Genomic DNA, 27,878 nt, shown 5'->3' with positions numbered 1-27,878 from the left:
CTTTCTGTTCCCACTTGGAATTTAATTTAGAAGAATTTTTATATATATATATATAAAATAAAAAATGTAGAGATAAGCAGTTAAAACTGCTCATTTCTGACTATTATAGAAAACGTCGTTCTACAGCTGAGTCAAATGCAGAAGCTAATACGAAGATAGGCCAAATACATACACGTGAGCAAATATTGATGGTGGGGGGGGTATGAGAGAAATACATCAAGGTGACGAAGCAAACACCAGTGGCAAGAAACCCAACAGGAATGGGAGAGTGGCTTTTCTCACCATTTAACTTAAGTCTTCCTCTGAGTTCAGTGGTCTTGCTCCATTTCTTCTAATTATTCATGTAAATAGCATTGTCGTCTGCTGGTGTATAACATGCATATATCCCTGCATCACATCCAAAGTCCAGTTCCACATTTCTAGCATGGAATTGCAAGTGTGATTTAAATTTAAACAAACAAACAAAAAAACAACAAAACCAAAAAACCACAACTGAACAAAAATACCATACAGACCTGTACTGAGCACAGACGTTGTAGACACTGAGTGTAATGGAAACTGTTTGAAATAAAAAGCTGGGTGTCTGCCTTTAGACTCCTAAGAGGCTTAAAAGATTTTTTTTTCCCCCCCACTTACTGTGAAGGAGCTTGGTGTATATGCATTTTGCTGTCTGTGCTTCCTGTACAAGGTATGAAAATAGGAGATGTCACATCTCTGAGCAGGATGATTTTCTGTTGCCACAACTGTTTTTCTGGTGGCTAAATGCTACTGTTATTTAAGTTTATCAGGTGTCTACCTGAAATACAAGGATATTATCTTCTGGGTATGTCACAAACACAGTCATCAGAGTAGCCATATGCTCTTTATTTACAGCATGTGTAACAAAAAGACTAGTCCTAAATATGACATTAAACACCCATTAGCTGGGCTTAGCTTTAATTTGGGACATCTGAGGCTTGTGTAATCACACACTGTCTAGTATTTGCATTCTAGACAAACCATGCTGAGCATGAGGAAATTATCTTCCGTAATGCTTTTGGGTTTCATGCTTGCGCTCTCCTACGTGACAGATTCTTCTCCCGCTCTGAAACTTCTAGTTTTGCACTTGTCTTGGACCTTGAGACTATCGCTTGATAACCTTTTCACAAATTGAGGGAGGCTGGCACTGAAAGGGACACAACATGCAACAAATTCAGTGAAGGGACTATGGGTTTATTCTCTTTCTGTGTACTGTACGTTCTCGTGGCACTTGGATATCTTGTGGGGGAAGGTATTACAAGTCTGGTACTGGGACTTCAAGATAAGAAAGTGGTTACACTTCTGTGTTAATTTTTTAAGATGCAAAAAGTTAGCTATTTGAGTACTAGCCTTTGATTTTAATAGACAGGAGTGATTTGAGCTCACAGAGAATTAAAAACACTTTGGAGAAAATATTCCCTTCTCCCCCCCTCCCCCCCCCCAACAAATTCCTTTTGATGTGAAAATGAAACTAAGGCTAGTTTGAAAAAATTATCTTCATGGGGGTGGGAGAAACCCCTCCTGCTCTTGGATGAATGGTTTAGTTGAATAAAAATAAACTTCAGCCCTTCTGTGTGAGGAATGGCTGCAGACTGACATGCTTTACTCTTTCTAAAGGAAGGTTATGGCATCGGGGACGATGAATACTCCTGTGCATATGATGGCTGCCGGCAGCTGATTTGGTATAATGCCAGAAGTAAACCACATTCCCATCCCTGCTGGAAAGAAGGTATTCAGTCCATCTTCTGCTGTTGATCCTAGCTGGATTTCTGCACAGGATTTTTTCCTCTTGCAGGTGTCTAGAAAGCAGTTTGTTAGTAGGCGCGCGCAGAGCAGTCACTGCCTAATCCTGACGATACTAAAGGTTTAATTATTGTGCTTTTACCAGTATTTGCAGTGGTTTAAATGTACAAAGTGGGCACCACACTCTTGTTCCACAATCTGTGTAAAGAGAATCTTGTTGGTTAAATGCTTTTTCTTTTCATAGGCAGAGTACAAATCATAGCACCAACTAATGTTGCTGGACACTTAATCATAAAACTTTTTTCCAGGTGTTTGTAGTCCTACAAAACAGGGTTGAAATCTTCCTTTCTGGGTTGAAAGAGTTTAGAGAAGGGAAAAAGCCCTGATCTCTGAATTAGACTTTATTTTTTAAGGAGGAGTTGCACTGTCTTGCTTACTTTAAATCCTTGGATAACCACTTGGACAGCAAAGTTCTGTTCCTGATCTCAGCTTTGAAATCTTGGTAGGAGTCTGTGCATGCCATGCTTGTGTGAACTGTGCCGCCTTCTCTTCTATTAAAAATTTCTCTCAAGGACGGCTAAATTAAAACACCTCTTAAAAATAAATAGCACAAGCATATTAGAAACTTAGACTTCAGCAAGTATGTGTTCTGAGGATATCTTCAACGGGTGTAAAATAGCCAGGGAGAGAGACAGAGTACTGCTTTTTTTTCTGGCTTTGGCAAATACTCTGCAATACCTCTACAACTATGTAGTATTAATGCTCTGGCAGACTAAAATATTTATCTTTTTACTATTTTGTCCTGGTCTTTTTCTTTAGTTACTGTCTGTATCAATGTTTCTTCCTTTATGCTTTTCCAAACAGTTCCTTTTAAGTGAGACAACTCAGTGAGATATGCGATACTTAAAACAATAACTGTTTCAGCTGTTGGCATTTAACAGAAGTGAAATCTTTAAATTATTTTTGTTTTGCATGTAAGGAGACACAATAGGATTTCTACTAGACTTGCAAGAAAAGCAAATGATCTTCTATTTAAATGGAAACCATCTTCCTGCCGAGAAGCAAGTATTTTCATCTGCTGTGTAAGTATGTGCTCATTTGGAAGGACGGTGACCTGTATGGATAATTGTTTTAATTATATGAAGTGTTTCCCATTTAAGATGTAAATTCATATTTGCTTACCTGAAGCCATCATTGAGCAGGTTTCCCAACTGAAAGTTGCTTAGAAATCGGTGAGAAGGATATCATTTTACAGGTGGATTTCAGGGTCTAAAATAAATACTTTGGACCTTCCAAAGGTAGGTTCAACTCTGTTTTCTACTGTCAAACTAGCACAGCATTGAAATAGAATGAGGCTGTAGCAAAGATGAACAAATCTCTAGTAGTGCTTGAGGAATTTTTGATCTTTTAAAAAATAAAGCCTCAGTCCTGTAAATGCTGAAGAGTGCATATTAACTGCCTGCCGTTCACTGGGGCCAGTTCCTGTAGTAGCATATTGAATATTCATGGGAGGACGTCTCTTCGTAGCATTGCAGAAAGGTGTTAGGCTGATGTTGCCAGCTCTGTTAAAATGAACACATGGCTAACTCCTCTGACTCTCATGGAGAGGTTCAGCCTTTTAGTTCTGAAAAGATAAGCTGGTGTGATACTTCAGAAAGAAGCTTCCTATGCAGCTTAATTAAACATTACAGTACTCTGTAAATTAATACTACTGTGCTAATAATTTCATTCATGTTTTATCTGCAAAATGAAGTTCAAGATGCAGGTAAAGAATAGTTCAGTTTAGAGAGTTGCAGAGTATCTTGTCTGTTCGGCTTGCAGTACTCTGTTCTTCATGTGGAGTATGTCATTTATATACTCAACAGATTCTGTTACTTGGTTAGAACTTAGGGCCCAAGCTGACTAATACCCTTTCAGTAAATAAAACTGAAAGAGGTGATAGTTGTGGTGTTTTTACAAGGTGTCTGTGTGGCTGTGAAGAAAAGACAGCTGTCCTGAGGTAATCCTGCAAGGGCAAGGAGGAACAGATGGGCGTTGTGCTGAGAGCTCAGACCTGGATTCATCCTGCACGGGGGTCTCACAACAAGTGTATGAGAGTTGCAAGTTCCCCAGATTTGTGCCTGCTCAAATAAAGCAGCAGGACCGGAGGACATGGAGGTGTCCCTTGCAGTTGGTTCTGCTCCTCAACTCTACTAAACAGCAGTTGTTTGGAAGAAAAATGCTTTTTCCAGTGCTGAAGGAGACACCTGAGCTGATCAGCGTAAAGAGGATCAGGTTGTAGGCTGTTCAGATGTATGTATCTGCTCTTAGTGTAAGTGTGACTAATCCTAGTTGTAGAGTAGGCAGCCTTTATTGGCTGACTCAGTAGTAAATTCAGATAAACCCTGATAGTAAATTCAGAAGCTGAGAACTAAACAAGGAAAGTATGTGCAGCCGAAACCGGATGCGTTAGAGGTTTTTCTCCCAATTAGCTGTAGAACGCTTCTATTGAAGGAACTTGTCTCTTTGTTTCAGGGTATATTTTTGTCTGGTAATAGTAGTAACATGTCTGGAAAGCTCTATTATTGTTTAAGTCATTCTAAAATGTCTGTTGTTGATCATATTGCAGATCTGGCTTTTTTGCTGCAGCCAGTTTCATGTCCTATCAACAATGTGAGTTCAACTTTGGGGCAAAACCTTTCAAGTACCCACCATCAATGAAGTTTAGTACCTTTAATGATTATGCCTTTCTGACAGCAGAAGAGAAAATCATTTTGCCCAGGTAATCCTCCTGTCTAGTTTGAGTGTGTTTGCATACGGAGGAATAAAATGCTTCGCTTCTGAGTTGCATAGTCTTAAGTTGTACTTGGCAAAGTTATCTTTTATGGGGTCATGCCTCCATAGGTCTCTTTCAGAAAAGGATTAGACCATAGGCTCCAGTGCAACTTAATGAGTAGGGCAGGAGGTATACAACCAAAATCCATTACATTAAAATAATTTTTTTGTAATCTTAAGCTAAATCAAAATTAACTAGTATTGTACAGTAAACTGGTTTTAGTATAAGTGCCTCCTGCCATCTAAGAATGATTAGGTTAGTTGAGGAGGTATAGTCTTAATTAAAAAAAGATGTCTTATTTAAAACTGACCTAATTTGTGATGTTGGCAGCTTGGAGGTACTGAACGATTGTAAGACTTGAAGTTGTCCTACTTTTCTGATCCAGATGAAAATTTCCCTATTTGTGAATGATAGTACTGACAAAGGTTATCCAAACTTAGAAGTGCTTTCCCACCTAAATATAAATCAAGCCAGATAGAAACAGGTTTGGATACATTTTTCCTTAACTTACCAAATTTCTGGCAGGAGTGAAAACTAATAGCTTTTCTGGTTTAGGTCACTAGTAATAAAATAATTTACTGGAACACAAACAGTAACAGTACACAGTGTAATCTGGGATATAGCGTACCCCGGATCTGCAGATTTGTCTAAAGATGGCCCTCTAGAGTGGTGCTGACGTATGTGGTTGAAATAATCTTTTGTTGCATCTAATTAAGTGGGGGTGGGGGTTGTTGGAGGCAGGTACCCCTGGCTATAATAAAATTCAGAGACTCGTTTTGAATTAGCTAGCTGTTTGATCAAGTGTACTTGAGGTACTTAAGTATCTTTTTGTGTTTAAAAAGAAAACAAAAAAATACCTTACTCTTGTCACATGTTGGCAAAGTTTGAGGCTTGTGACATCGTATGTGTGCAGAGAAAATCAAATGCAACTTGCAAGACCATTTTGTACTTACATATAGCCAGAGTAATTGATACCTGCTTGTGACTGCAGGTGCTTTAAGTGAGAGTCTGATTTAATCCCTTAAGATGATCTGTCAGTTACCATTCTGGGTCAGCCCCCTTTTCAAATTAAGTGTTCTTCTGTCTTATTAGTGTCATGTGCTAGATGAGAGGGGTTTTGCAGTTTTTAGCTGATGATCAGATGTGATTGTTATTGATGTCGTTCTGGCATTACTCTTGCAATGTTTAAGCATTAGCTGTGAGAGCTGTTATTTCATTGTGCCAAAAGGTGTAGAGAGAAACTGAGGGAAACGGGTTTCCTGCTGATGCCTGACTGCAGAAACTTGGCCTCCTGTGCTAGAGCCTATTTGACATGTGATAGCACCGAAAGGTCCCTTCGAGGCTGGACACTGTTGCTCTTTGTGTAAACAAAGATCATCCCTGCCCTATAGCCTGAACTGTCTGGAAACCATAAGCCAATCCTAAATTAAAAGATAGCTTTGATCTTAAAAGTGATAGGGGGAAAAAAAAGGCAAGGGCCTGAGCGAACCCTAATTATCCATCGCAGGAGTTAACAAACTTACACAGTTGTCCTGAATTTAATGCATCTAGTGTTGGGGCATGGCTAGACATGTCACCCTGCCATTGAGCAGTTTTGATGTGGAGTGTATGTGTTCCAAACTTGAAATATCTTATTTCATCAAATGGGGGATTTTTATCCATTTACTCTCCCTTGTGGCAGTTGCCATGCTGGGCTGTTGATCTTACTTTCAATTTCTATTCGTTTAAACTGCGTTACATCATTATAGGGTTTCTGAATTTTGTTGATACATGGGTTTGTGTGGTTTATTTGATTTTTTTCTTAACTCTTAAAAGTACACAGATACAAAAGTTTTTTGAAGTGTTCAGCTATGGGAGCTAGAAAAATTGTAATCTAACACCCTCTTTGTCCCTTTCTGACAGACCGGAATAGGGAGTCGAAGACAGTTCTGAACATCTCTGGGTGTGCTAAGCCTTTTTTGTGGGAAGTTACGATCGATGTTTATCAGCAGTAGTGTTGAGTAGCACAGGCAAGTGTTGCATCGGTCTTGATGCAATACTCAGAACAGTTATGAATCTTATCGTTTTGAGTCAAACTAATATATATGTGTGTGTGTGGGGGGGTGTCTCTTCAGACACAGGCGCCTGGCTTTGTTGAAGCAAGTGAGTATCCGAGAGAACTGCTGCACGCTTTGCTGTGATGAGGTAGCAGACACAGAACTCAGGCCATGTGGACACAGGTAAAACTTTAAGAACAACCCAAAACCAAAGAAACAAGAAAATGTGTGTGTTTGGCATTCAGCTTAGGTGAGACCAGATGCAGTCCCTGCTTATCTTGATTGACTCCCCAGCATAAAGGAAATAACCCCTCCTTTTAAGGATGTGATAGATAGAAGTTAAGCATAGTATTTCCACCGTTCCCCTCACGCTACCCCTGAGCAGGTTTAACCCTAATTGTGTGCACGTTTGGGGTTGGGGACGTACTGTGGCTACGTACGTATGCTACCCCTGGGCGACTGGGTCTTAATTCCCTGATACCAAAGGTTTTACTGATGAGTATTTGTTTAGTACTGGTGCTGTGAAATCCAGATCACATGAGGAGAGCAGAAAATTCATTGTATACTCAAATACTCATTAAATGTTCAACAAATGGATTGTTTCAAGTCACAAATTCCTCTCAAAGCTAAAAATGGGACAGCAGCATGAGTAAGACCATAATAGCACTTTCCTGCCTTTAAGCAGCCTAGTAGGAAATTAATCCAGTTAAGTCCAGTTCCTTAGTGTTTTTAGAGCACTCGTGTAAGCAGTCTTGCCATGGGTCTAGATGCTGGAAAGTTAGAAAGAGAAGTGCCCGGTGTGTGTCAACAAGAAGTGGAGACGGCTCCACGCAGGGCGCTGGGACTGCTGTTCTCCAGACCAGAGCTTTAAGAGTAACAAAAGCACGCAAGCGTAATCCCGACCAACTGCACCAGCAGTTTCAGGTCTGTGAGATGCTGAGCAGCAGGAGCTCCTCTCAAAGCCTGTGGATCCACAACACCTGACTTGCAATTCCTAATCTCTGCACTGAAAGACTTAGCCTGCCAGAAACACAGTCAAGATAACTAAACTGCTTAGTGCTTGGATTTTTTTAGTGGTTTTTTTTTTAGTTTTTCATACTGTAAATGCAGACTTTAACTGATTTTTTTTTTTTCTTCTCCCTCAGTGACCTGTGCATGGATTGTGCCTTGCAACTGGAGACCTGCCCTTTGTGTCGACAGGAAATACAAACCCGAGTCAGACAGATCTCTCACATCTCATGACACACGTGGAGAAATACCACAGACTTGTTTTTAATGAACTCCAACCAATACTGAAAGGGGAAAGCATCTCTAACCAATCTTTACGCACATAGAACCATAGCCACGGCCAGATTTCATGCTAAACTGTAATCTGTTTATCTTAAAAATGAAATCTTTCATAAGCTATTTCAAGTTGCCAGCAATGGGAACTGGTTTCAACAGTAAGGAGAGCTGGTAGGTCAGCGTGCTATGGCTATTGGTTCCTCCAAGCAAGACCATAGGAGAGTGTCTCTCTTCTTTCCCCCTTTCCTTCTCGCCTGTCGCAAGTGCTGAAAAAATTTGCACTGGAAGTACACGTACAATGCATTTTAGAAGAGAAAAGAAGTATCTCCTAAAACAGGGCTGTTCTGTCTTGTGCTCAAAAGTCTATTTTTGGCAGAAGTCAGTACTAAAAAGAGAATGCCAATGCTTTCCTGTTTAATGTAGCCTCCTGCTGGTCAGAGACTCTGTATTTTCCGACAGTGGATATTAAACTGCTCAAAGACTTAATCTGTACACAGACTGATTTGAAAAGACAGTGTGGAGACTGTAGAGAAACTCACATGTTTTAATAACTTGGTGATTCCAAAGAATGTTCTGATTTGTTTTTAAACGTTAAAAGATCGGTGGTATTTTCAAGTACATAATGTTTCTGATGCTTTTAACTTCAGTACCCACATTTTTTTGTGAGGATATAATTTTCAGGAGGTATTCTTAACTAATTATAACGCTGGACTGGAATTAATTTGATATTCTGGATATTTTTTTAAGGTATCATCGAACATCTTTTTTAATCAGTGTTGCTTTTGAAAGTTATGTTCACTTTGGAAATATTGAGCTATCTTAAAAGATTGGAGGAGAATTTTGGGCCAGTTTATTTAAAAAAAAAAAAAGAAATGTTATTTGGATAGCAAGTTTGGTCTTATTCTGTAACTCTTTAAAAATGCACCTTGCTTGCCATGTGTCAGTCCTGCTCTGAGCAGGTTTGGGGCCACACTTCATGTTTTTGGTAGGGATCATACAGTGGGAATCTCTACTCCACTTTAATTACACATTTGTGACGTTTGTATGTTAAGGACGCATTTCAGCAGGCAGCTTTTGACTGTTACACTAGGTTTCTACAAGGAATCAGGGTTCGTAGCTGGTGTCAGTGAAGTAGCACAAAAATCGGTGGAGTTATGCTTATTTTGCACCAACTGAGGATATGACTCGGTCTCTTCCAAGACTTGTACAGGTTGCTTTTTTAATTTATCTGGCTATATAGTAGAACTTTACTAATTCACACACAACTTACACCAAAACCATCCCACTTCTTGGCAGTGATTCAGCAGCAGAGGCTGTTGTAGTGAATTCTCATGCTGCGATGTATCTTATTTTTAAAATCGTTTATTATCTTTATTGTACTATCAAGTATTAACAAAGCAGAGCTGAGGCTGCTTCTTCCTGCTGAGCACTCTTGCTTCCTACTGACCTAAATAGGAGCTGAGAGCTCTGCACAGGTCCCAGAATCAAGCTCTATAGCAACTCCTTTCACCTTCTGCCTTTGCTAACTCAAGGGTGCTGAATTTCATCCAGAGATTAAAAAAAAAAAAAGGGGGGGGGGGAAGCGTCTCCATTGAACCTCTTGAGTACAATGTGTGAATTAGGAAAGTTCTGTCCGTCATTTTCTTGTTGACTTTTCCCAACTATAGACTGAATCCAAAAACGGAGTGCTGGTTAGTCCTTTCGCTAAAAGGTGAATTCTCTTCTGCGTTGGATGCCTGTTTTGATTAAAGTCGGGCTGGCAGATCTGTGCCCCAGGGACCTCATTCCCTCACTGACCGTACTTTACAATGTTTTGCTGTAATCCACGTTGCCAGTCGGGGCCGAGTCCCTTCCTGCTCGGTGCTGAATGAGCAAACATATGAACACCATCACTGCCACAAAGGTATTAGAATTTCAGAATCACTTGAAATGAAGTTTTAAATGCTTCCGAATGCAACGATAGGTTTCTATCCCTAAGGTGCAAAGATACAAACCATACTTTAGGGAAGAGGTGGGACAGAACCATTTTGAACTCTGCCTTAATAGATTCTAGTAACTTCAGGGCTTTGGTTTCCCTGGCCGGGATTAACTGAGGTAAAATTTTCAGAAGTGCCTAGGACTCCTGATTCGTACCAACTGCTGTATGAGATTAAGCTCTTACGGCCCAGGTCCACAACGGCTTCTAGGTGTCTGGTGTCCCCTTGAAATGGAGGTGACCCAAGAGCCTCGCTGCCTTTGTGGACACGGGACTAAGTGCCTGCATTCTTTGTTGAAAAGATGTGAACGCTTTGGAAAATTTTGCCCCAGACCGTCTTCCGTGCAGCTGGTGCTGGGCAGAGGAAGCCAACAGCGCCGGAGGAGGGAGCTGTGTTGCAGAGAACTGTCCTGTTCATTTCACAAAGGGAAGGACTGTACAATTCGACTGGCTTTCTGCCGAAATCCACGATGGGGGGCGTCTTTGTAAAGCTCGATCCTCCATGACCGGTGCGGTGCCACCCTCGGTCCCCGCATGCCCCAAAGGCTCTGGGGCCCGGGAGGGGAGGTGGTGGCTCCGCAGGCCCGCAGAAGGGGACATGAATTGTAGCGAAGTTGTCCATCCGACAATAAAAACGTCTTGAAGGCTGTTTGTTTGTTCTTTAATTCTTTTGCTTCTCTTGAGAGCCGGGTGCCTCCGCCCTGAGGCAGAAAGGCAAGTCCGGCACCAGGCGGTGCCCGGGTTAGGCGGGCTTGCGCCCCTCAGGGCCCTGCTTTGTGAGGGGGAAACCCACCTTAACAACGGCGGGGGGGGCTGCGTGCCTCATAAGGAAGCACGCTATCTGCGTTTTCTTTTCATTTTCTCCCTAGGACAGCCTCTTGGCGCCTGGACGCTAAACTGGGCCCGGGAGGCGGGCGCCACCCGCCCCGCCAGGCCTGACGGCCCTCCATGGCGGCGGGCACCGCCTTCCCGCCCGGCCCCGCCCTCGCTCTCCCATTGGGCATTCCGGGTGCCGGCCGGCCCTCCGCGGCAGCCTGCGCCCTCCGATTGGCTGCGGGCGGGGCGGAAGGAAGCGTTTCCCAGGAGACGGCCGGGCCGGAGGGGAAGGGAGGCGCCGCTGGCTGCCGCGACCGGCGGTAGGTGTGGGGCAGGGCCGGGACCCTGGGCCGCTTTCCGGGGCGGGGGGAGGAGGTGACGCGGCCCCGACGCCCGTGTTCCTCGGGAAGGGGGGACTGACAAGGGCGGGTCACCTGGGCGCCTTTTGGAGAGGGAAGATGACGGCAGCCGGTGGCCTGGGGCCTTCCGAGGAGAGGGAGGTGGGGCGGGCCGGGTGCCCGGGTCCCCACGGGGAGGGACAGGGGCTTCGCTCTCCCCAGGAGCCAGGACTGAGAAGGGGGAGGCGAGGGTGGCGCTCATCCCTCCTCCTGTGCCGTGGGGTGAGAGCGGCTCCCGCCCTCGGCGGGCTGCTCTGCAGGCTGGCGTCGGGTGTAACCCAGCAAGGGTGGCGGGAGCAGGGTGTCCCCAGCGCGCACCCAGAAGCCAGCTGGCCCATCTTCAGCGGCCCTGGGGTGCTGTGTGCCCTGTCCTGTGTGAGGGGCCAGTAACCGCTCAGAGCCGCGGGGCCGAGGGCCTGGCCGGGGCACCGACCAGCGCTGGCCAGAGTCCCTGGCCCGGCCCGTGGGATCCCTATCCAGCGCCTGGCCCGTGAGCTCTCCAGGACACACTGGACTGGGGTGGCATCTTCATCTTCTTGTGTCTTTATAATAGTCAGTCGTAGATGCTCCAGGGGAAAAGATGTAAAGGCCAACTGAAACCCCCTTACAGAGATTAACTGCAAGTGTGAGCAATTTTGAGCCTGTTCTCTGAGTAGGTGGAGAAAGTTCCTAGAGAATTTGGGTTACTATAGAGAAGAAGTAGCAGTAACTTTGGAAGAACTCCTACATTAAAAAATGAAGGGTTGTCTCCTGATTTGCTGTTTGAGAAGTGTATGGTAATTTAACGATTGAATTTGCATTAATGCTAAGTCACATGTTATTCCTTAGCACTTTGTCCAAAAAGAAGAAATAACACTAACAGCAGCAATATAGCAGATTGCCTCTCCTCCAGTCTGGTTATGCAGTAACGATGGAGACTTCTGATGAAGAAAACTTTGGTGTAGCCGTGTGAGTACATTACATTCTGTGTCAGATTTTCAATAGTTAGTTAGTTAACTATTTCCTAGTTAAAATATTTTAATAGGAATATAATTACAGGAATGAATTGACACCGCACTGATTAGCAGATTCTGCCTCTTAGGAGAACACAAAGCTCCAGGAGGGAATAACGTCAGTTCAGAGTTTAGGTGAAGTCAAACTGAATATAACTGCAGTGAGTGTAGCGCCAGACAGCCCTGGCTGAGTGATCAAAATAAGCACTGTAAGGCTGAAATTTTTTTTTTTTGTGTTCATTTTAAGTTCAAAATTTCTCTCTCCTTTTCAAGAGCATATGTTGTCTTATATCGTGGATTCTAAGAGGAGACTATTCCTCTGTGTTTGAATGCGCTCCTTCTAGACATGTGAGACCTCTTACAGGTGGCCTCAACCAGATCTTACACTGGTAGATGCTAGGACGCTGCTCCGCTCCACATCTGTCTGGCATACTCTTCTCCTAAAGCTTGTGGCAGAAGGGGACGTGTGCCTGTGCCGCTGTCGCTCTAGTTCATAGATTTAGTTCTTTCAGTCTACAGACCATCTCAAATGGCCGTGTGCCTGGGCTTCTTCAGCAGCACGGGTTGTGCTGGCCTAGACTAGACGTGGTGAGGCGACAAAGGCTTAAACCACAAGATTTGTGAGCGCGTGTTTCTTCAGGTGTGCGGATGCGGGTGTGGTGTATAGTGAGATGGAATCGCTGCTATTTTGGAACAGTTAAAATTCCATGATTTGTTTCACAAGCTCAAACTGGGGTTTAAATTAATACTTTGAATTTTCTGTTTCTGTTAGAATAAGCTATAAAACCAATAGTAGCACTGTTTTGGAGGGGGGAAAAAAGAGTGGAAGTTACCCATAGCAAAGTCTCCTGTCTTTGCATGTAAATGGAGAGTGATGAGCCCTATTGCCTGAAGTACTAAGTGTGATGCTCAGGGTAGGTAATGCTTCGACTGTGCTGTGCCAGCTCCTCTCCTTGTGGTGTCCTGCCCTCTGGTGAAAGAGCACGCTTTTCCAGTCCCTTGGCTTGGCTTTGCTCGTCTCCCAAGGCTTAACAGATCAGAAATGTTGCTAGAACATCACTTGATGATCGGACGCCTTTTTAAATCAAATATCTCTTCATTTTTCCTGGTCAGAATGAGCCCTATGGCTCATTATAGTTAAACTGTCCATTAAACTGTTGTTGGATTAATTTCACTGGACTATTGTTCAGTAGCAAAATAACTTTAATGAGTTTTTTAAAACTTAGTCTGAAAGAGTGTTCTGCTCTGTTTACAAAAGAGAAATTTGAAAGAGAAATAGACATTTAATTTTAATTTAATTTAAATGGTGCTTTCGGTGATCAAAGCTAACTTTTCTTAAAGACAAACGTCCTATGAGGCTTGTGTCCCTCATGTGTGAGAAAAGCCTGTCTTTCATCTCCTGGAGAATATAGGAAGAGTTCATCCCCCGCTAAAGACAAGCTCTGAATGCCAAGGCCAAGGAGATCCTGTGGATTTTCTAATGTGTCTGAACAAGCTGCACAATAATAGATTTAGCAGAGGGATCCAGAGTCCTGAAATGCTGGTACCAAAGGTTTCTTCCCTGGATGACTTCAGATCCGTAATGGTGTTTAATATTTGGTCATGATCGAATGGCCTTAGGAGATTATGCCATTTATTTCTAGCATGCAGGGATGTTTCTTGCATAAGAAAAATATTTAAGTTTCTTCAGTTATATAATATTGTGTATACATTGAGTTTAAGTGGATCCACAAGACCAAGTATTTCAAAATATTTTCTAGAGTGTCTGGAGTTCTACGATCGCCATGTAGAGTTACGCAGGGAAGAGAGCAGAAGGAAAGCTTGTGATAGCAGCTGGGATTTGTGGGTTGGAAAATGCTTGATTTGCTGTTCTAATTGCACTCTTTACATCCTTCTGCACCAGGACTGGAATTACCTTGATAGTAATGCCAGTAAAACAACATTTTTTTTTTTTTTTTCAATTAGGCACCTTACTGGGGGGGGAAATACAGTAAAGGCCTGATGAGAATCCCCATGAAGCAGTCCTATCGTCAGCGTCGTGGATTATTTTGTAGGTTGAAACTAGGAAATTATTCACTTACCTTGTAATTACTGGGCTTATTTGTGCTTAGGCTTTTGTTAACGCTTTTTAATTTTAACTGTTATTTCTGCTGTGGCTGAAATATAAATTCACGCGGTACCATTTTTCTTTGCTTTCAGCTCCTCCCCTTCTGACGCAGAGTTTGATGCAGTTGTTGGGTATCTGGAGGATATTATAATGGGTAAGCTCTGCAAGTAGTTATAGACAGCAAGATGAGTGCTAAACATATTGCAGGCTGCTGTTCTGTTAGCAGACATACAGAGCCAAAATAGCCCCTGCCTGCTTCGTGGAAGCTTTCCTGCCTTTGTTCCTGTGGCCCCTAACCTGGTAGTGTAGTAAAAATATACACAAACATCTTTTGTGTGCCGCTTGCACAACAGTGTGCTTACGAGTCTTGAAAATTATTCTCTGCACCGCTGCAATACACTCCTTCCTAAATAAACAGTAGAGACACTTGTAAATCTCACATAGAAGTCAAAGCTTTCTGGAATTTCCATACCCTTTTATAAAGGGGATGGAAGAGACTGTGAGAGGTAGCCTTCCCTTCCCCAGCTCTGCCTAAACCTCTCCTAACGTGTTTGTCAGGATATTCTTAGAAGCTGCTATGGTTTGTCCAGGCAATTTGCTGTGGTGTCTAGCTGTTGCTGCTGCAGGCAGCCTTTCATAATCTGTAATATGAAGTGCCTGTGCTGCAGTTTAAGCATGTTGTTCCTTGTCCCGTCTCTGCTGAGCACAGAGAATGCTTTATTTCCTCTGTCTGCGGCAGCATTGCGTAACTGGAGATGCGTGTCACCATGTCTTGCCACTTTTCACTTTTTGAGACTGTCCTTCTGAGTTGATTTTGTGGTGTGTAGCTTGCACGTATGCACACAGTTGTAACGTGGCAGGACCTGTTCATAGCAGGAATGTTGAATGGCGCCAGTCTCATCGTGTGAGCTTAGGCAATGAAAGGTGCTAAATTCTCAGGACCGTAATTTTAACTGAGAAGTCAGTGTGTGCAAGGAAGTAGTTTACAAGATGCCAAGACAGAATTCATGCTAGTCGGCCATCAGCTGCTTCATAAGAACAGCATATAATATTTTTGACCACATCCTTCCCAGAGAGATGTAGATTCTGCAGCCTCAGTTTGCCTGGTGATGTAGTTGAATCTGGAGAAATGCTAACTTAACTGATTTTGAATATGTTAGGGGTTAGAAAGCTGAGACCGGTGTATATTGACACTGTGTATAAGTAAATTTTATATTTATGCCTGTTCTGTTGAATTTGGTGGTGACCTACCGTGCTCATTTCCATTTTTGTTGTCTTCCACTACTGGAAAAAAAAATCCTCAGCAGTTGAAAACAAATCTGGGAGTTTCACTAATATTTTTGAATTCAAGGGGAAAAAAAAAATTATTTTGAATTCTTGTAGGGAAGAGGTTATCACTTTCGCTGACTTGAGAGCCCAAACAAAAAAGGGTTCAGAATGAATAACCTTACTAATAAAGCATAAAGCAGGAGGACTTTTTTGCTAATACTAAGTGTAAATGAAACTTATAAGAAGTAGTTGTGGACCTTGCTAGGTGGACATGTTCATCCCACTCCATTCTGAATACACAGCTGCTGTCCAAATGCAGTCTGATGTGCGGCAGCTCTGTTGATTCGGCCCCCTCAACTGAGGTAGCGCTGCGCTCCGCCAGCAGCCTCTGTCTTTTCTCACAGATGGGTCAGAAATGGTGGCTCAGCGGCAGCTGCGGTACTGGTGTGACTGACTCTGCACGTGTGCAGGGCTCCGTGGTTCCAACAGGGAAGCGGAGGACTAGTGAATGTGGGTTTTGTGTTACAGAAAGAATGACGAAACTCGTAACTGTATGATGCATTTTTGTTGTGGCCCAGATGATGATTTCCAGTTAATACAGAGGACTTTTATGGAGAAGCACTACCAGGAGTTTGATGACTCAGAAGAAAACAAGCTCATCTATACTTCTATTTTTAATGAATATGTAAGATACTTTTTCCTATTTTTTGCATGTATTGCTTTTTTGGTTTTTTGAAGGCCAGCGTCAGGTCCTGTATTCCCCCCTTTATAAAGTACTGGGTTCACATGGAGCAGAGCCAACATACTGCCTGCTGTACTGCCTGCTGTCTCGTTCGTGATCTGTGAGCAAGAAAGATGTTTTCTGGAGCTCTAGGTTCCTTTCTCTTTGTTTCACCTGAAAACTTGTACAGATGTTTTGTTCTCACCAGTAGTCCCAGCAAAAATGTTCAGCTCAGTGCCTCAGCGGTGGTGTGAATAATTGAACTAGCACCGGCCAGCTAAGGAACCTGCAGCTGTTTGCCCCGTGAGGATAATACAAAGTGTCAGCGTAAGAAAGATGTGCTGTTTTGAAAGCTGCTCCTGAAATTTGTTGTGATGATGTTGGGGTGGTTTGTTTGTTTTTTTCAGATCTCTTTAGTAGAGAAATACATCGAAGAAAAATTGCTTGATCGGATTCCTGGTTTTAATATGACTGCTTTCACAATGTCATTGCAGTAAGTCTCTGCTTTGCTTTTGGTTGGAGAACAGGTTATGTGCTTCTCAATTAGCTCTTTATCTAGATTAAAACTTGGGTTTGACAGTTCTCCCTTTAGAAAGAGGTTCCTCTTTCATTAAAAAAAAAAAAAAGCATTCATGCATGCAATGACTGACCACTTTTCTTGCCTTCAGCATGTTGTGCTACTCTAAATTTCTGAACTTATGCTGAAATATATTGGGGTTTCAGGGGTAGGAAGAGAAATTGGAATGAGAACACCGAAGGGTTTTCTCCATCATTGTCACTTGGAAGCCAGACCCTTAAAAAGTTGGGTCTCATCTATCTCTTTCAGGCTCTGTGTTGGACACTTAAATAGCCTGGTAGTCTTTTCAGCAGTCATGTGATATAATGTCTTTATTGTGATTTTTATAGAAAGCGTTCAGAGAAAAGTTTAATTTGTCTTAAGCTTTTACATTTGGTCACTTTAGTTTAACCAACTTTATGAAGAGGTCACTTTTGAAAGATCATTGGTTTTCCCCTTGAAGAAGAAAATCAAGTCTCATTGGGAACTGAATATCTTACAATATTTGAATTTATTTAATTTTTTAAAATAAAACATTGGGAAGTTACTGTGAATGCACATAGTATGCTTAAAAGATAGACTGTTTAAGATAAAGCTCTTTCTGATAAGAATTAAATAATTAAAAAAAAAACAAAACCAACCCAACCCTTGACTGTTAAGAAAGTCTCGTTGAAATATGCTGATATGGGAGCACGGTGTCTTCCTTCCAAAATGTTTTCATCAAAAGTCCTCTACCAACTATTGTCAGTACGGTCCCTCGTTCTTAAGGGACGTGTATGAGCGCCGTTCTGTGACTCTCCCCAACCTTTCTCACCTTCCAAGGGACTGTCTAGCTGTTTCAGTGCTCAAGAGAAATAAATAGATAAATGCTAGTTGAGTGTTATTTCTGTTGACTTATAGGTCAGTTTCTTTGTCTGGTTTTCAAGGATTGATGTGATACTCTTACATCTTGGACTTACATAAATATAATATATTAATGTACTTGGATTGGGAATACTACAAGGTAATATTTGGCTAAAGTGTTGCTTTACGAAAGACTCATAATAACATTCTTGTTTAAATTTTGATATTGTTCTACTTGTCTTGGTATCCTTTTGACCTCTTACCATTTTAAAATAAGAGCTTGTTTACCACACAGTTTTCTAATTCCCCAACTTCTCTCTACAGACAGCACAAAGATGAAATGGCAGGTGATATATTTGATATGCTTCTCACGTTCACTGACTTTCTGGCTTTCAAAGAAATGTTCTTGGATTACAGAGCTGTAAGTATGTTACGTTGTTTATTTTCGTTAGCATAATGGCTGTTGGTTTTGTGTAGCTCTGCCTGAGAGTACCAAAGGCAGTGTTACTACAGTAGGTAGCAGCATTTATTCAAAGGCTGTACAGGGTCAAAAGGAAAATAACTTCACTGGGTGGCTGTTTAAACTCAAAATGTACATTTAATAATTTCTGAAAAACATGAGTGAAGCTGGCACGTGGAGCAGTTCTCCTGAAACACACACATTCTGCATCTTTGAACGCTGATTTCCAACTGAACAGAAGGGAACACTTTTTCACTGTGCGGGTGACGGAGCACTGGCACAGTTGCCCAGAGAGGTTGAGGAGTCTCCATCTTTGGAGATATTTAAAAGCCATCTTGAGACGGTCCCGGGCAGCCAGCTCTGGGTGGTCCTGCTTGAGCAGGGGGTTTGAACCAGGTGACCTCCAGAGGTCCCTTCCCACCTTGACCATTCTGTGATACTTTTTTTTTTTTTTTTTTTGCAACCAATCCAAAATTAGCTTTTTAAGATTATTGCATTTTTATTTCTCCTCCTCTCTGTCCAGGCTGGAGAAACAAGCAAACAAACAAAAGTATTAAGGTTTTTGGATGAGCTTTTCCCTAGGGAAATTAAATACATGTAAACACTCTCCAGTGTCTGTCCAGTCACGCTTTACAAAGGAGCAAAAGAGTCAAAGTTGTTGTCAGAATTACATCCTCTGCTGTCTTCCCCCACCCCTTTAAGTTTTATCAAAATGGGGGCAGGTTGAGGAGAAAGAGACAGTCCGTGTCTCAGCAGCAGGAGTAGTTTCAGCTGGGGTTTGCACTTTTGGGGACACCTGAGAGGCAAACCACAGAAGCTAGATTTCACTAGTTCCTTGAGCGCTGGGTGAGCCTGCTGGCTGGCCATTCCTGACCAGAGGTAAGCAAGACTCTGCTCGTACGGCTCGCAGAGCGACAGCGACCTTACTCCGGGGATTCCTGCACAATCTCTTCCTGAAGTTTGGGTTCACATTCAATCATAGACGCTCAGGTAACATGTACTTTTATATTGATTTATATTGATACAACAAACAGAATATGACTCGTCCATTTCATTTTTTGAACTGTTTATTCCAAAACAGCATTGAGTCAAGGATTTCTTTTTCTTCCATGTTTCTAGGAAAAAGAAGGTCGAAGTCTGGATTTAAGCAGTGGGTTAGTGGTGACTTCATTAAACAAATCATCAATATCCTCCTCCTAGAACAGTTTATGCACTGCTTTCCTTCTCCAGATGAGTGCTGCTGCTTTCATTTGGACATGAAAACACTAAAGGTCATGAGAATCAAGGTGCTTTTACATGATGAAAACTCATTCACCTTCCAGACTATACCTTCAGAGGCCTGATCCTAGAAACATCTGTTTGTGAACAGTGACCGCAGAAGACGACAATTTCACCTCTACCTGAGTAATTGTTTTTAATAAATACACAGTATTTGTACACCAGCCTAACCGTTGTGCATGCTGAGAAGCCCAGCACACTGAGACGACAATAAATAGGCCTGTGCGTGTGTTATTTGGGTTGGCATCTTAACCGTCTCCCCAGAACGTAGGACTTTTCAGAATCAAGAAGGCAGCGTCAAAAGAGTACGTCCCTCCAGCTCTTTTAAGGACAGGTGCAAATACATACCCTCCGAGTTCCTCCCTGTCAATGTTTTGTTGTTTTGGGGTTTTTTTTTAAATACTTTAATATGATCTTAAGTGCTACAGCTTTCTAATGGAAGAATTTGTTTTAATTTGTAGATGTTCTAGCGTAAGACTGTCTCTCAGCTCTGACAGTTGACACATTAGCGTGTAAATCTGTCTGCTCTCTGGCTTTTATAAGTCTCACCCTTAATGTGCAAAGTTCTCTGATTCACTTTTGGTCAGGCCCCTGCTATTCTACACTGGGAAAAATAACCACGATAAACTGAAATCTGAGCTATGTATGCAATTTCTTACTTTCTTTTCGGCAGTGGCACAGCTGCATTAGTTCCAGTAATATAAGCTTGACGGTAGGTTGGGCACCGACATGTTTACCACCGTGTCATTTACTGCTCTAAATAGCATGCTGATTAAAAGGCGTGGTTTTGCTATTAAACTGTTAGCAATTTAGTTAGTTAGTGCAGCAATGCATTTTTCAGCATCCATTGAAAAATTGAGTGGCTTGCTGGTGGAGCTGGAGCCATAAGCCTGTCACAAAACCCCAGGCGCGTCTCTGTTGGCGGTTGGAATTAAAATGCATTTGGAGCTACAGGGGCCCTCTGTTCTTACCCTGCTCAGGCACGTTAATCTGCCGCTTAATGATGTGCTCAGTCAATGCGAGTATGTCTTTAAAAGCCTAAGAGTAGATAGAAACACAGGACGGTGAGCAGAACCCTCCGCTCTGTCCCACCCCAGGTTGATGCAGCAGGGGAGATGCCCCTCAGCAGTGGAAAGGTGTTGATCGGTGGCTGTCACCTGATGAGAACCTAGCCTAGACAAAGGAAAAATACGGCTGGGCCCTTACAGACTTCTGTTTGTGGACAAGAAATGTCTTACAGGAACGAACGAGATGAAATCCTGTTCCTATTGACATCTGACAGTGATTTCAACAGCACTAGGACTTTGTTCTTCAGCTGAAATAGTTTTTGAATACCAGCCAAGACTCCTAGCCATGCAGGCAAAAATAAGCCGTACTTACACTACAAAACACGATAGCATTAAACATGTTTGTGGCCAGACTATAATGGCTTTTTAAAGGCTGGCTAGCAATGCGAAGTGTAGCATCCTAGTATTTTGACTCTGCGTGTACCAAATTTATGAGTGCTGCAGTAATTAATCTCATTAACTTCCTAGTATATTGTGCTTATGGCTCTGCAGTTTTCTGTCTGGAATTATTCTAGTATGTTGAAATCTCCCTCATGCGTGCACACACCCAGATACACACGCACACACTTCCTTTAAAAAAAACCAAACAAACTATTCCTTCAGAATTTTTTTTAATCTCCTTCAATAAACATATGCTTGTCAGATTTGAATGGTAAAAGCCAGAAGCTGAAGCAAAACTAAAAATTGCAAGAAATGTCTGGGGGGTTTTTTTGTTTTGTTTTTAAACGGGGGTAGAAATCCTTCTGGGTGTGTTTTGATCAAAAGCAGTTTTGTAGGCTTTCTGCTCCGGTGAACACCACACGAGCTCATTTTGATTCTCTTTTCAGTAACCTGCTAAGGCAACGTGAGCACATCCCTAAAAATGCTAAGTTGCGGTACCGTGGTTTGAAATGCATGTTCCTGATCCTTCTGACAGCAGCAGTGTCGGTGAAGCTCCGTCAGCTGGGGTCGTCCCACCAGGATTCACGGGTTTTTACAGGTCTACCTACCAGCTGTGCTGTAAAAAGCAGCTTTTCCCGTGAGCGCGGAAGTCGGTGCTCAGGCATGCACGGGCAGTTAGTTAGCGAGCAGGGATGATGCTCCGAGATGTTTATTCCCAGAAAAAAAATTATTAAAAACACAACAGGGGGTTGTGTTTCTAATACAAACTAGGTGCGGCTCCCCTGCCATGTGAATCCTGAGGTTAACGTCAGAGAAGTTTAAGACTTTAAAATCTAGTTGTTTTTCTACTGACAGTGTATGGACTGGAGTTCGTCATTTAACTTCTCATCTGTTCATGTAACGTTGACTCTTTAATGTCAGGAACAGATTTTATCAAATTTTAAAAGAATCCTGTTGACATATTTTAATTGTTGAGCTAAGACAATTATTTGCAGCTAAAACTAAAAATATCCCTGTCTTTTTTTTTTTTTTTTTAACTGAAAAAAGTTTTCATTCTTCCCCTATTGCAATTGTTTCCATTAATTACTTAAACTAGCGGCAGTATAAGAGAATACCTCAGGCAGTTCTTTTCTGAAGGGAGTTCTGTTGTATTTTAAGCAAGGTCTCTTGTAATTTCAGAGGCTAGAAGGCACGGTTGGGGATGAATTCTTATTTTGATGGGGAACTGTATCTCGGTGTTTCCTGCAATACCTTTCTGCCCCGGTGCTGCTCCCTTCTGTCTGTCTGTTTTCTGTGGGCTGCTGCTCCCAGAATAACTCGTCCCTCTGTGACACTCCTGTCTCTCGTCCCTGGTTCGATGCATTTTCCATCAGGCAGAGGGGCATTTTAAAGAGATTAAATTTCTCTATATAATGGACTATCTGTCTGCAAGTTTGACGTCGCATTTTAAGAGTTTTAACATTGTCATAACAATGCACGAAGAGGCTAATTTTCTTACTGATTTTTATACATATAGTTGTGGAAACTTGACCCTTCATTTAGCTCACTGAAAACCAAATAAAGGCCGATCTGCCGGGGGCTACCGCAGTTTGTCCAGTCCTTTTCAATTCACACCTTCCATTAATGCAGTTAAATTTCCTGAGCCTCTGTAGACAAGTTGTTAAAACTTTTCCCGTGCAGAGCATGCGGTAAATTTTGCAGCGTAGTCACTGTGCACCGGCTTTCCTGTGTAGAAATACCTGGACATAAATTGAACCCGTTTCATCTATTTTTATTAGCTTGTACAAGGAGGGTGTGAAAGGAAAAGTTGTTGTGTCAGGCAGAGCATTGCTTCTAGTTCTGACAAACGCCAAGCCGTGTCCCCAGGAAAGAAAAGCTGAATTTGTTGTCTGCAGCGTGGGGGAGCAGCGTGGTTCTGTGTGCTCCTGAGGCGCTGACCCTGCTGCGTCCCCAGAGCGTTTGCAGACCTAGTTTTAATTTTTGAAGACCGCCTGTAGCTAACGTGCGAAATCGACTTGCCGGTTAATAGGTGGTCCTGTCAGCTCCGTGGCGTGTGTGGCGCCGAGTCTGCAGGAGGGAGCGCAGCGAAGCCTTGGCGCCTCTTTTGTGTTCTTGCGGTATTGGATGCACGCTCTGTGCGTCTGTGCGCGCGCGTGTGTGTGTGCGCGCGTATGTAAAGCAAAGCAAGGCGAACCCTGTGGACTTGGCACCTCCCGCCCTGGGGCCAGGCTGCAATGCCCACCTGCAGTGGGAAGTCATCTCTGCTCTCCACGCCATGCCGTGCTGTGCCTTCTGGCAAGACAAACTTTTTTCTTGACAGACTCCACTGCTGGATTTAAGAAGATTTTTATTTAAAGCATAAAATTTGTGCTTCAAATTGTTAGGAATCGATACAAGAACAGTTTAGATTGCTTCCTTTGCTTAGCCTTCATCTTCCAGCTCTGCCACCGATTATGTGTCGCGTTAATTACAATTACTTACACTGTAGCTGTGAGAGACCAGAGACAGGAGCCTGGGCTTGGTTTAGTGAATTTTAGTATTGGAGTGTGCTGAATTGGCTGAGCCCCCTCGGCCGAGCTGCTCCAGCGAGGATCTGGATGAACCCCAAGGACGAGCGGGAGCTTCAGCCTCCAGCGAGTCCATGTCCTCCCGGCGAGGCTGCGGGTGACAGTGCCGGTGGGTTTGTGCTGTGGGCGCATCAGCTGGAAGCATCATCAGAGACCACAGAGCAGCGTCCATGTGACCTGGTACCAGCCGTCCCTGCCAGTACAGGCTGGTCCAAGAACGAGACCTGGTGGCACGCGAGGCTCCGAGCCACCAAGCCCGGCATGAGCTGACCCAGGGTGGCCCAGGGCTGGGCTTTGCTGTCTGCTCCTTACGCGTGGTCAGTCACTTGGCTGGTGGCCGCGTTGCTGCCGAGTCCTTTCCAGGCGCGGAAGCTGAAGAAGGTGCTCGCCCCGTAGGTGACCATCGCAAGGCAGGCGAAGAACTGGAAGAGGAGCACACCCCACGCGTGAGCACGGCGGCCGCCCCAGCCCCGTGGCCCTCGTCTGCCCGCCGCTACTTACGGAGGCCGCGGCTCTCCGGTTGTAATCCCACTGCCGCCACGACGTAGGCTGGACAGCAGCCGCGCACGTTACGAAGGCGGTGATGTACAGGACGGTTGCCACAGCGTTGAAGATCATCAGCTGGGGAAGGCAAAGAGCAGGTCGTGAGGTCTGGGCTCAGACTCACGTGCGCTGGGATGAGGGACGAGCAAAAGGCTGTTTCACGTTCCTCCCTCTTCCCCAGGAGAACCAGAGGAAAAGGGTCCAGCCCCTCGCGCCGCGAGCAAGCCTCAGGTTAACATCTCATTAAATGCGCCCCAGGTTGCGCTGAGAGGTTTCTGGTTGACACCATGACTGCAGCAGTGATGCAGTGGCTGTAACTTTCTGGATTGAACGGGGCTCCCTGTTTTGAAAATTTTCTAAGCAATTGAGGGGCAGAATGAAACAATGTCATTGTGCAAAGTGTGGGGGACTTTGTTCCATCAACCCAGGAAAGCCTGAAGCCCTGGTCCTCTCGGAGTATCTCCCCAGGATGTTTCCCACTCGGGACCCCCCCTCGCTCTCTCTCGGGTACGTACCACGAGGGGCCAGGGGATCACGTAGAACTTCAGCTGAAGCTGCAGGAGGTAAGTCACGAAGAAAAGGACTGTTACTATCCAGAAGAAGATGGACACGAACATCACCCAGCCGTATGCTGCGTGGAGGTGGTACGTTGTGTCGGCGATGAGAGCCCACACCAGTAAGCCGAGCACCTGCGGGGTGAAATGGGGACCGTGTTTGGGAGGTGGTTCCTGCAGGTGGAAAGCAGAGCATCGTCCAGGAACCCGGGCTCACCAGACCCTCGCTGCTCGGGGATGGGCTCATCCCCAGTACTGCTGCCCCAGGAACCGGTACAGGGATGTCCTGCACAGCAGGACGGGTGAAACCTGGGCATCCTCGCCGCCAAAGGTCCTTTCTCAGCCAAGAAGCCCCCATGCCTAGGGCCAGTCTCTGCAGGTGCTGGCTCAGTGTTAAGGGACATCTCGTGGGCTGGATGACAGCTGGACGTGGGGGCTCCTGGGGCCCCAGCTCAGCCTTGACCTCCTCCAAGTGCAGCATCATTTAAAAAAAAAAGGGAAAAAGCAAGCTTCTCAGCTTCTCTCTGCTGTTTGGTTAGGTCTGCTCTGGTCTGGTTTATACCTCCTGTACGTACAGCTTCTAGGGCTCACCTTTCACTGTTAAGCAGGTTTAACTACATAACAATTGGAGCATCATGTGCCTGCAGAGCGATCCACAAAAAAACAGGTAGGTGAGTCTGTTTCTGGGTCTGCTCAAGGAGAAATAAGGAGAGCTGGGGCAGAGCCGTTGTCTTCCCTCCCTGCAGCCCCCGGCAGAGCCCGCAGGGCAGAGGCGGCGGCAGGGAGCGGGTCTCTGCCCTTGGCTGCCTGGCAGGCAGGGATGGAAAAGCCCAGCCCAGGGTGGCATTTCATATATTCTTCTTCTTTTTCCTTTCCCTTCCCTGTGCTGTGTCCACCTCTGATCTTTGGATTCTGGAGGAGATGCTGCCCCGCTTCACCCGCAGCAATGCAGCCAGGGAGGAGCTGCCTTGTCCAGCATCCCCCCCCGCCGGGAACTCCTTGGAGCAGCCACAGCAGCAAGTTTGCAGGTATTTTTTTTTATTTTGAAGGCCCCTAACCCATGATGGAGCAAGCAGAGGATGGGACACCACATAGCGATGGCGCCTGGAAAAGAAAGGGTGTTGCAAAGCAAATGGCGCTTTCTGTGATTTGCCCTGTCGGTTCTGCAGCCTCAACCGCAGCCCGTGCACCGGGACACAGAGCCGGCCGGGTGCTGGTGGGCTCTGCTTCACCGTCCTTCTTTGCCTCCCGGCTGGACTAGAACAAAGCAGGGAGTCTCGAACCTGCTTGCCGGGGAGCAAGAAGGCTCCAGCCCTGCACCCTCCATGTTTCCCTGCATGACCGAACGTCCCGGGGAGATCCCCACGGCAAGGCTGGGGTGAGAATGTGCCCCAAATGCAGCTGCGGCATCTTCTGTTTCCCCGCTGGGGTGGGGATCTCTTTGGGCAGAGCTGGTGAAGCTTCCAGCACCACCCGGCTCCTGCGCTCACCTCCGCTTTGGCAGGGGAACCGCGGAGGCATCTCCCACCGGTGGGGAGGAGAAGGGCTCTTTGGAAAGCCGCTCTGCCCCTGCGTAAGCCCTCATTGCTTATTGTCACAGAAGAAACACAACGGCCTTTGTCCTGCCCGAGTACAACGCCCTGGTGCTCAGCTGCCCCAACAATGCCTCCTTGTCTGTCACATCCATTTCTAACACTCGTGATCGCAAAATATGTGTTGGGGAGAAACATGTAAAGGAAAAAGCCTGGTGTGCTCCAGGAGTGGGAGGTGGCATGTGCGAGCTGCCCTGCTCCGGCTGCTGGGGGGAGGAAAGCAGGAGCCCTTAGGAGAGAGGTTGTGGGGAGCAGTGGGTCTCGGTGGATGGGAGCTGTGCCAGTGTTTAACACCGCTGCCAAAGGAAACGGTACAGCCCAAGCAGGGGCACCAATGGGCCGGAGAGGTGGGACCAGGCTTGGGGTTGAAGGGTCCCTTCTCCTGCTCTTGCCTCCTTCCTGATACTCCTGCAAGACACCCCCTGGCAGCATCCTTCCCTGGCCCTTCCCTGAGCGTTTGTTCCCGTGTCACAACCAGCTCAGCCATGCCCAGGGGGTCAAAATCTGGAGCAGGGAGCCAGGTCTGTGCCAGCTGTTTCACAGCAGCTGCTCAGGGCACGTCCTGCTGCCGCCCCCCACAACGCTGCCCCGGAGAGAGGGCACAAGCAAACAGGCTCCCTGCTGCAGTGGGGCAGCACCGGGGGCAAACACCAGGGCAGGTCACGCGTGGCCCCATATGCAGCTGAACGCCCACCCCTACACGCACAATGTTGCACCCCAGGTCCCGGGTACCAGGAGAGAGCAGCAGCAGGAGTTTATTCGGCGGTTGCCTCCGACACTGAAGCAATGGAGAGGTGATGCTGCTGCTCGTTTTGACGGTGCAAAGACCCTTCGGCTTGTCTGAGAGCGGCTGCCAAAGCCTGACCTCCGGGGAGGACAACCTGGAGGGCTGGGAGTGCGAGAGCCCCGCAGGCACCCCGAGAGCAGCCCCAACACACCTCAGTTGGGGTCACCGTGCTTCATACAGCCCCCTGGACCAACTGGCTCGTGCCCCATGGGGATGCCCGTGCGGATCGGCCGATGCCCAGCGCTGGGAGCTGCCAGGCGTCGAGCCAAGTTACAACCGGCAAAGGGTGTGAGGACGAGCAGCCAAATTTTCCTCTGGCTTCAGAGAGGGAAGGAGGAGAGAAGGGGGCTGCGGGATCTTGGGGTTAGAGGTGAACTAGGGTTAGAGAGTGAGGATGGAGTAGGGATGGCAGCCAAAGGGAAACCTGCCTGTTTCCAGCCAGGGCAGTGAAGAAAAGCATTCAGAGTGGGTGATGCGCTTGGACGGCCGCTCCCGCAGCCGAGCCCCCCCCGGTGCCCCCTCCCCGGTACTCACGGCCTGGGCGCCCATCAGCCCCCCGAGCGGCGAGCGGAGGAAGGCGCCGTCCAGGGCGGGCAGGGCGGCGGAGGACCCCGGGGAGCCGCTCCGGCTCCGCGCGGCGCCGGGCAGCCCCGCCATACCGCGGGCACCGGCACCGGCACGGCCCCGGGACGCCTCCCGCCCCTCCCCGGGCGGAGCGCGGGGCCGGCCCCGCCGCCTCCCCCGGCCGTCGCGGGTGGGTCCTCCCCATCCCCACGCAGCGGGCTGGGGGGGGGGGAACGCGGAGCTGAGCCCCCGCGGCTGCCCCAGCCCCTCCCCGGGGGATGCTGCGCTCCCTCCTGCGCCGCCCCGCGCTGGGCTCCCCAGGGCGTCCCCGTCTCCCTTGTACCGGGGGGACCAGCACCGGACCCAGCACCCCAGGGGCGGCCCCACCAGTGGCAGGACCCCCCCCCCTCCACCTCCTGGCAATGCTCTGCCTAAGGCAGCCCAGGACACCACGAGTCTTCTTTGCAGCTCGTGTTCAGCTTGGTGCCCGCCAGCACCCCCAGGGCCTTTTT

General features: G+C 45.8%; 3 protein-coding genes across 7 annotated transcripts in view; 2 read left to right on the top strand and 1 right to left on the bottom strand.

Moving 5' to 3' along the window:
* The window catches only part of RSPRY1 (ring finger and SPRY domain containing 1), a 39,080-nt gene extending 28,560 nt beyond the window's left edge, over positions 1–10,520 (top strand). For both annotated transcript variants that reach the window (XM_076349563.1, XM_076349564.1), the window contains exons 12-16: positions 1,636–1,747; positions 2,741–2,843; positions 4,370–4,522; positions 6,691–6,795; positions 7,758–10,520. In XM_076349563.1, coding sequence (XP_076205678.1) covers positions 1,636–1,747; positions 2,741–2,843; positions 4,370–4,522; positions 6,691–6,795; positions 7,758–7,854 — 570 coding nt within the window. In that variant the 3' untranslated portion in view covers positions 7,855–10,520. The remainder of the gene's footprint in view (positions 1–1,635; positions 1,748–2,740; positions 2,844–4,369; positions 4,523–6,690; positions 6,796–7,757) is intronic.
* Positions 10,521–10,948: 428 nt separating this feature from the next.
* Positions 10,949–19,481, top strand: ARL2BP (ARF like GTPase 2 binding protein). 3 transcript variants are annotated; one of them, XM_076349561.1, is made up of 8 exons: positions 10,949–11,007; positions 11,914–12,033; positions 14,043–14,127; positions 14,277–14,338; positions 15,982–16,138; positions 16,582–16,667; positions 17,898–17,994; positions 19,153–19,481. In XM_076349561.1, exons 5-8 carry the CDS (start codon positions 16,007–16,009, stop codon positions 19,231–19,233), a joined length of 396 nt encoding a protein of 131 aa, XP_076205676.1. In that variant the 5' UTR covers positions 10,949–11,007; positions 11,914–12,033; positions 14,043–14,127; positions 14,277–14,338; positions 15,982–16,006; the 3' UTR covers positions 19,234–19,481. The 3 variants fall into 3 exon arrangements, with proteins under 3 accessions (XP_076205676.1, XP_076205675.1, XP_076205674.1); XM_076349560.1 differs by lacking the exon at positions 14,043–14,127 and having other exon boundaries at positions 16,032–16,138; positions 19,264–19,481; XM_076349559.1 differs by lacking the exon at positions 14,043–14,127 and having other exon boundaries at positions 16,032–16,138.
* Positions 19,482–23,089: 3,608 nt separating this feature from the next.
* Positions 23,090–27,459, bottom strand: PLLP (plasmolipin). Of its 2 annotated transcripts, none has more exons than XM_076349558.1 (4): positions 27,337–27,459; positions 24,385–24,558; positions 23,828–23,947; positions 23,090–23,748 (listed from the first exon to the last, which is right to left on the bottom strand). In XM_076349558.1, the coding sequence occupies exons 1-4, from the start codon at positions 27,457–27,459 to the stop codon at positions 23,635–23,637; spliced, it is 531 nt and encodes a 176-aa protein (XP_076205673.1). In that variant the 3' UTR covers positions 23,090–23,634. The 2 variants fall into 2 exon arrangements, with proteins under 2 accessions (XP_076205673.1, XP_076205672.1); XM_076349557.1 differs by lacking the exon at positions 27,337–27,459 and adding an exon at positions 24,641–24,922.
* Between the last annotated feature and the right edge of the window lie 419 nt (positions 27,460–27,878).

This window comes from Aptenodytes patagonicus, chromosome 11 (genome assembly GCF_965638725.1).
Source record: "Aptenodytes patagonicus chromosome 11, bAptPat1.pri.cur, whole genome shotgun sequence".
Lineage (NCBI taxonomy): Eukaryota > Metazoa > Chordata > Aves > Sphenisciformes > Spheniscidae > Aptenodytes > Aptenodytes patagonicus.
The sequence above is the reverse complement of the archived record's forward strand: the minus strand, read 5'-3'. Positions and strand labels throughout refer to the sequence as shown.